Consider the following 8,860-nt stretch of genomic DNA (forward strand, 5'->3'; position numbering starts at 1 on the left):
TATTTATACAGTAAAATATAGAATAAAATGTCAATCTTAAACAGGAAATCAACAGTGTTAATATAATTTTACCGTAATAATAGAAAAAGTTGCACCGTATTTATTACGGTAAAGTTCAGCTGCTGGTTTTTACCATAAAAACAACAGGGTTTTTTTTTTACAGTGCAGTCTGTCACCTCTCAGCCACATCCAGCCGCCTGGTGGATCAGGTAACTTCACTGTTGGCAAACTCTCCTGAGATAGATGTGAAGATAATAATATTTTCATTAGTTGCATGAGTAATTGTGTCAGAGCTGTGAACCAACAGGTTTCTGTTGAGTTTTATCCCCCGAGGCAGCAGTAAGAAGATACTGTTAACTGTAATAAATAACTGACAGCTCCACTGAGAACCACGGAGCTGTAAATCACCCTGATAATGAAGATAAATGAACACATTATTAACTTAACACACTGGAGTCTCCAGAAGACTAGAAAACAAAGCAGCGTGGAGCCCTACTGTACATTTACCTCTAAAGTTCTGGCTGTAAACTCCATGAGGCCAGTTTCAGTTTGATGATGATATACCAAGTAAAACTGGAGACAAGCTCAAATATATTTAGTATAAAATGATAGAACTGGATGGAACCCTCTTATATGTTAGATTTGACACCTTTGTTCACATTTGAAACATTTAAAATTCTTTATTGAGCATGATAGTGTTTTGGAAGTTAAAAAAGATTCAAAATCACTTTTTATGTTGGACTAAAGGACTAAAAAAGACACAAAATGATAATAATAATAATAATAATGATGCATTATATTTAAAGAACCTTTCAAAACACCCAAGGACGCTGTACAACAAAAGATACAATTAAAAACAAAAACAAACAGTGGCGAGACAGAGAGAGAGAGAGAGAGAGAGTGATGGTGAAGCTCGTCTCAGTCTGGAACAGGGGCAGAGGTCAGAGGTCAGAGGTCAGGAGGTCCAGAGGAGGAGCAGAGCGGTTGAAGGCTCTACTGGTGACGAGGAGGAGGAGGAGGAGCAGGAGGAGGAGGGAGCTGGAGAGAGGAGGAGGAGGAGGAGGAGGATGAGGAGGAGAATGGAGATGTGGAGGAGGAGGAGGGAGCTGGAGGGAGGAGGAGGAGGAGGAGGAGATGTGGAGGAGGTCTGAGGTGTACGGTGGAGCCAGGTTGTGAAGCGCTTTGATAGTGATGAGGAGTATTTTGAAGTTGATCCGGTGTTTTATTGACAAAATGATCAAAAAAACACACAGAGGATGACACAAAATGACCAAAAAAAAAGACACGAAATGACCAAAAAAAAGACACGAAATGACCAAAAAAGACACAAAATGACCAAAATTGTTTGGCTAAACTCACAAGAGCCAAATCAAATGGAGTCCCACTAGAATAAAAACCAGAGTTGATGACAGGATCACACACAATCACAAGATCACATTTATGTTGGTTTTTCTTCGTTTCTTTTTGGTTCTAAATGTTGATCCAGTAAGTCAGAATAAAAAATCAATTATTATCAGGTCATATAGGTGAAAAATATACCAACATGGTATTTAAACATGTTTTAAGTGGTGAATACAGGCAGGATGGAAAGATTCAGACATGGAGGAAACAGACTGAGACTCCATAGAAATAACACACTGGGACAGTTTGCTGCTGATGTCTGGAAGTTGTGGAAGTAACATAGAAATAATAAGATGTTTTTGTGTTCATTTCAATGTTGCCACCAGAGTTTAAAGACATTGTTTGTATAAAACAAGCCTGTAAAGTCAACCAGTTAATTATTTAAGGAACTGTACAATAATTATTAGCATGATGAGAAACAAAATGGGGGAATTGTTCATATTTTTTTACGAGAGCAGGAGAAGGTTTTTAATTTTTTGAATCACACACTTATGTTTGATTTAATTACTCTCATGTAAGATCAACTGCAAAAGAACAAAACAATAAAAGTAAAAAATGTCACATATAGAGGTGATTTTCCTGAGCGCCATGACACTTGTTAATGTGTGTAAATTTAATTTAATGTTTCTAGTGAATCATGTTTAGGACCAATAAGTCGGTTTATGAAACAGAATATGTGTTGATGTCTCTGACCCAGGAGTCACATTTATACCAAATAAAAACGTTATTTGTTTACGTTTTAATTTTAATTTAACATTGGTATAAACATTGGTATAAATGTATATTCTTCGATTGTAAAATGTGCAGCTTATATACGGCATTGAAACATTTTTTTCTTTTACTTTTTGGTGAACCTAAATGTTCATCATAGCTGATGAAAAAACCTTTAAATTCTTCATCTAGTTTTAAGTTTCTCTAGCTTTAGATTCCAAACCTCCTCGGATATTTATCAAGTATCAAACCTCTCATTGTGACTGAATCATCCTGATAAATGCTCATGATGTTAGTAAAGCTGCTGGTTTAGACTCATTAAACCTGAAATGTTATAAGAATAATGAAATAATTATTATAATAATAATGAAAAAAATAATATAAGGTTTGTGGCTCCACATTTATTCCCTTTTTTCTGCAAACAGGCTCTTTGGCCCATAAAGGTTGCTGACCCCTGACCTTTCATTACATAAAGACTAATACATTTTAAATCAAACATTGTAATTAACCCTTTAGAGATATTTATCAATCTCTTTATAACACCTTATCTATTGCATTTTAATCACCTTTTCATGACTTTATGAACTTTAATGATTATGAATTTTATGTCTGAAACATAAACACAACAAGCACAAAAACAAAGCTGTCGCTGAGACAGTCACAATAATGATGAGTGTTTGAATATTACCTGTCCACAGAATGCAGCAGCAGATATCACCATTATTATTCACTGATAACAGTGAATAATCATAATAATAATAATAATCATAAGCATCACGGACAAAAGCAGAATAGTAAAAAGTATCACCCGAATTATAATAAATCCAGCATCACATGTAGGCATCATGTTTGCATTTCTGAAATATAAAAAATCTAATACTTTCTGTACAGTCCCTAAACAGACCAATGCTTTGGGCCATAACCATATAATAAAAGTATTTAAAATGTAATCTTACTTATAATTCAGTATTTTCTGATGAAATGGTTGTTTGTTCATCTCTGCTTTATTTGCCAACTCAAAATGTTTCCAGGTGACGACAGGATAAAACCACTCTGAGCTCATTTTACAGGCCACACACACACACACACACAGACACAGACACACACACACACACACACACAGACACACACACACTCTGAGCAGCACACAGCAGCCATTATCCTCCAGGTGAGTCCTCCAGGTAGCTGCTCCTCTGGATCAGGTGGAGGGTCGACCCCCCCCCCTCCAGGCGTCCGGCTGTCTCCTGTTAGAAACACAATCTGTCTCACACACACACACACACTCACACCACTCTCTCCCTGGTTGTTGTCGTGTTAAAGAGGAAACAGAGACTGATCTGTTCTATTCGTCTCTTTAACTCAACGACTCTTTGTGGTTCATAAACTGTCAGTTATGAATAAACCACATCCTGAAATCATCTCCTCCTCTCCTCTCCTCCTCCTCTCTTCCTCCTCCTCCTCCTCTCCTCTCCTCCTCCTCCTCCATAATAGAAGGGGTGAAATCTATTTCATCGCCACAACTGGACTAACTCAAAGAATATAACAGAAGGAAAGCATAAAAGAAATGCAACGAAAAGGAGGCCAACTGCCAATAAATACCAAAGAAGAAGAAGGAGGTAACCAGGGTAACCCGGAAGCTATCAGCGACCGTTGAAGCGGCGGTCTGGATGACCCGGATGTAGCTAGTCGTTAGCCCGGTGGATCGTTTCAGAGACGGAGAGAAGGAACCAGCAGGAACCAGAAGAGAACCCGCAGAGAACCAGCCTTAGAATAAACCAGCAGCATGTAAGAGTCTCAGTCACCTACAGGCTCCAGGAGACGGTTATTATTAATATTATTATTATCGGTCTCAGAACTGGACTGTGAATCTTAGCAGTTATTATCTCACAGTTAGCATCATAGGCTGTATGAGCATGCTAACACGGCTAGCATGCTAATACAGTCTATGATGCTATCACAGCTACCATGCTAACAGGGCTAGCATGCTAACAGTGAGTCTAGCGGTTAGCTTCAGAGCTCTTTGTGTGTCTCTTTACTGCTATAAACTTTCCTCTCCAGCTAGATTATAACTACATCAATGTTATAATGTTAAACAATTAAATGTCTGTTTGTTTCTGTTTCTACTGCAGAGGTTTAAAATGAAAACTACAGCTCAGAAGTCACACAGTAGCCTCGTTCGTTAGCCACATGCTAACACAGAGTGGCTAATGCGACAGTGTTACAGCAGCATGTGGTCATTTTTATTTTAATATCCCAAAGTTCACTTGTTATCACTTTTGGAAAGTAACTAAGTACATTGACTGTACTGTACTGTATATACCTATAATATAATTTAGTGTACTTTACTGAAGTATTTCCGTTATATGTAACTTTATACTTCTACTCCGCTACATTTAGAGGTAAATATTGAACTTTTTACTACACTACATTTATTTGACAGCTTTAGTTACTTTACAGGTCGGCATTTAACACAATAAATATATTAATTTATAGTGTGTGTATGTTTATAAATGGAAACATATAAAAGTATATTAAGTAGATACAATAAGTCGTACCTTGACAATAGTAAAATGTTGCTAACTTAATCAATATATATCAAAAGTACATTTTGATGCTGATACTTTTGTACTTGCACTTCAGTAAGTTTTGAATGCAGGACTTTTACTGTAGTGGAGTCATTTCACAGTGTGTATTAGTACTTTTACTACAGTAAAGCACCTGAATACTTTACTAGTAATTTACGATGTTACAGATTGTAATACATTATTATATTTAAAAAAGTGAAGTGAAACGTCTTCCAATTCATGCTACAGCTATATCCGTATTAAAATAAACCGTCAAGTCTGTTTACAACAGTAATCAATGTATTAAAATATTTTTAAAATATCATTCACATCCTGAAATAAAGGGTTAACTTTATGAAATGTTTTCAGGCAGAAGACTGTAAAACCCAATGTTTCTTCTTTGTTGTTATTATAAAAAAAGAACCCCCCAGAGGGTTAATCTGGCACTACATAAAAAATACTAATGCAATCAAATCAATTTTGTTGCTCATCTTTGACATATCCAAGACTCTAATCATCACCAAAACCCTCATCTCCATAGTATTTATTTTATGGAAAATAATTCATTTTTTGTGTTTTTTTGGAAGAAATTATGGAGAGAAAAAAATCAAATATATAAACTGCCATATAAAGGGTTAAAATTCTGAAAATGATTTGTTTGTTTAAGAGATTTATGGAAAAAATCTGAAAAGAATATTGATGTATGTTGATTTAATATCAGTTTTAGTGTGTGTGGCCTTTTTTGACCTCAAGGGTCACCAGAGGGAGTAAATGCACTAATGGGGGATTAAAGACATGTAAGGGTTAATGACAATGGATTTCAAAAAATTCACTAAAAAAATTTCCTGCAAAAATGCATGCCTCAAGCTGTAACACAGCCAAAATGATCAACAAATGAAAAAAAAGAGGAGGGCATAAAGGGTTAAAGCCTACTGTGGTTTCAATATAAAGTCTATTCAGTGTAATATCAGACTAAAAATGACAATAATCCTACCATACTAATGCCACTTGTATCATACTGATGGTTCTTTATTACAAAGATTTTAATCAGTGTTTTTCCGGTGGTGTTTCAGGAGTCTGTTAACGAAGCCCAAGTCAGAGATGACCCCCGAGGAGCTCCAGAAACGGGAGGAGGAGGAGTTCAACACGGGTCCTCTGTCGGTTCTCACCCAGTCTGTGAAGAACAACACTCAGGTCCTCATCAACTGTCGCAACAACAAGAAGCTGCTGGGACGCGTCAAGGCCTTCGACAGGTACGGAGTCAGGTGTGGTGGTCATGTGACAGGAAGTGACTGGACACAGAAATGTGAAAAAATAGCTCATTTCAAAAATCATATTTTTTGTTCTGAGGCTAAGTTTAACAACTCTAATCCGTTAATGTCCTGTATTACATTTAACTTGTTCTCACCAGACGTCCTGAACAAATTAAAGTCACTATTTTGACAAATGTTATGGAGATGCAAACAAAAAGCCATATGTTTTTATTTATTATTGATTTATTCTTATTTTGTTACTTAAAAACAAATCTGAAAAATAATGTTTTGTTAAACAGCACTCTTAATGTAACAATTTTGATAAATGTTGTGGAGACGCAAAGAAAAAGACACATTTGTGTTTCTGTAAGCAGAAAATGTGTCTAGTTTATTTATTTAAAAATAAGAAATATCATTAATATTATATATCATAAATGTGTTCTATGTGTCCACTTGTTCTGTGGTAGAACCCTATAATGTTCCTCTGAGGATTACTGGGTTCTTATGGGTTAAATCAAATTTACAGTTTATCACCATGTTATTGTTTCTTTCCACTAATATCCGTAGAAATAAACGTTTATGGTCATTTTGATGTTGTTACAATACTTTCCACCACTATGATATTATAACTATTATGGTGGAGAGAAGAAAACCTTTTTAATGTCCTGTTCATCTTAAACATGAGCTCATACTGCATACATTCAGATTGTTTCATGTTTTTCCTGCAGCAGCTCGATCCTCCAAACATCCTGCGTGAGATTCACACTGACACACTGTTAGTCGTCTCAGAAACAACTAGAAATGCAATTTACACATTACATTAAAAATTGTATCTTTTAAAATTGGATAATTATTGTAACACTTCATATGGTATAAAAGATTAAAAGAAAGTAAAAAATCGAACGTCCTTGTTAAGAAATGAATTATCTTGACATTAATATCACTTAATGCATGCTCCACTTACTGTGTGGCAAGTTTCATTCACAAAAACGTTACTAAAGAGAGAAAAGAAAAGGAAGTTAAACACGAGATGTCTTTCTAAAGCAAATCGGTACATACAATACAATAAATGTTATTATCCACCATACTAATATGAGATGATGTCAGTCAGATATTAACCCAACTTTATTTGTGAAGCACTTTAAAACATCCACAGCCGCAACAAAGTGCCGTACATAAACAAAAGAACTAATAAATAATATAGACACTGTTTATTTCAGTGTCATATTTCCTCCTCCTCTCCTCTCTCCTCTCCTCCTCCTCTCTCCTCCTCCTCCTCTCCTCCTGCACCAGAGGATGAAACTGAACATAAAGCTGCTGTCAGAATACGACGACTTTCCTAACTCACTTTCTGTGCCAAGAGGAAAACCCTAATCTGAAAATAAACCCTCCATGATTTTTTAAAATTTATTTTTATTTATGATGATGATAATCTCTTCACAAGAACAGAATATTACTTTTATCAAGTTATATATTTTTGTTTATTTCAGTGTCATATTTGCATGCTAAAAGTATTCATATTAAGGTATAATTAAATCAAACTAGTGTTTTTCCTTTGTATAGAAAAGTAGGTTATAAATATTTTCTTGTTAGTGATGCTATGTTTTATTATTATTATTATTATTATTATTATTATTCAGGCACTGCAACATGGTCCTGGAGAACGTGAAGGAGATGTGGACGGAGGTTCCTAAGAGCGGGAAAGGGAAGAAGAAGTCCAAACCGGTGAACAAGGACCGCTACATCTCTAAAATGTTCCTGAGAGGAGATTCTGTCATCATCGTGCTGAGGAATCCTCTCATCACTGGGAAATGAACTCTCTAAAGCTGGATCACTCACACAAACGTTTCTTTTCTTCTTTTCTTTATCTCTCTTTGGTTCAATGGTCTGAGGGCAATAACTGCCATTTATAGAAACATTTTAGTTTTGTTTTTTGTTGTTGGATCACTGTGGCTGAATCCAACAGAAGTCCTCTGTATTTTTCATTTTAATAATAAAACTGATGAATAGTTTCAGTCGTTGTGAAGGTTGTTTTTATTTATTTTTTAATTAAGCTTTCAAGATTTTTCCCCACTTTGAAAAAAAATAATTTAAGGCTCCCGCTGGTTTTGAATCTCCAGGATTTATATTGATAAATCAACTTTATTTAAAAAGATATGTTGTATATTTGAAAATTATATTATACCAGTTATGGTGTTTATTCTAATATATAAATTATATTATACCAGTCATGGTGTTTATTTATTCTAATAGATAAATTATACCAGTTATGGTCTTTATTCTAATATATAAATTATATTATACCAGTTATGGTATTTATTTATTCTAATATATAAATTATATTATACCAGTTATGGTATTTATTTATTCTAATATATTAATTATATTATACCAGTTATGGTCTTTATTCTAATATATAAATTATATTATACCAGTTATGGTGTTTATTTATTCTAATATATGAATTATATTATACCAGTTATGGTGTTTATTCGAATATATAAATTACATTACACCAGTTATGGTCTTTATTCTAATATATAAATTATATTATACCAGTTATGGTATTTATTTATTCTAATATATAAATTATATTACACCAGTTATGGTCTTTATTCTAATATATAAATTATATTATACCAGTTATGGTATTTATTTATTCTAATATATAAATTATATTATACCAGTTATGGTATTTATTTATTCTAATATATGAATTATATTATACCAGTTATGCTCTTTATTCTAATATATAAATTATATTATACCAGTTATGGTGTTTATTTATTCTAATAAATAAATTATATTATACCAGTTATGGTGTTTATTCTAATATATAAATTATATTATACCAGTCATGGTGTTTATCTATAATATATAAATTATATTATACCAGTTATGGTATTTATTTATTCTAATATATGAATTATA

The 8,860-nt window shown here is 33.8% G+C and overlaps 1 protein-coding gene across 1 annotated transcript; it reads left to right on the forward strand.

The window, feature by feature from the left end:
* The first annotated feature begins 3,759 nt into the window (after positions 1 to 3,759).
* Positions 3,760 to 7,941, forward strand: snrpd2 (small nuclear ribonucleoprotein D2 polypeptide). The gene is made up of 3 exons (XM_059330451.1): positions 3,760 to 3,897; positions 5,750 to 5,929; positions 7,570 to 7,941. Coding segments are annotated over exons 1-3 (357 nt in total). The 5' UTR covers positions 3,760 to 3,895; the 3' UTR covers positions 7,745 to 7,941.
* The last annotated feature ends 919 nt before the right edge of the window (positions 7,942 to 8,860 follow it).

Source organism: Centropristis striata, chromosome 4 (genome assembly GCF_030273125.1).
Source record: "Centropristis striata isolate RG_2023a ecotype Rhode Island chromosome 4, C.striata_1.0, whole genome shotgun sequence".
Taxonomy (NCBI): domain Eukaryota; kingdom Metazoa; phylum Chordata; class Actinopteri; order Perciformes; family Serranidae; genus Centropristis; species Centropristis striata.

Excerpts from the sequence above, each read along its gene's own strand:
- snrpd2 (XM_059330451.1), top strand. Across the intron at positions 5,930-7,569 it reads CGCGTCAAGGCCTTCGACAG|GCACTGCAACATGGTCCTGG; the intron begins GTACGGAGTCAG and ends ATTATTATTCAG.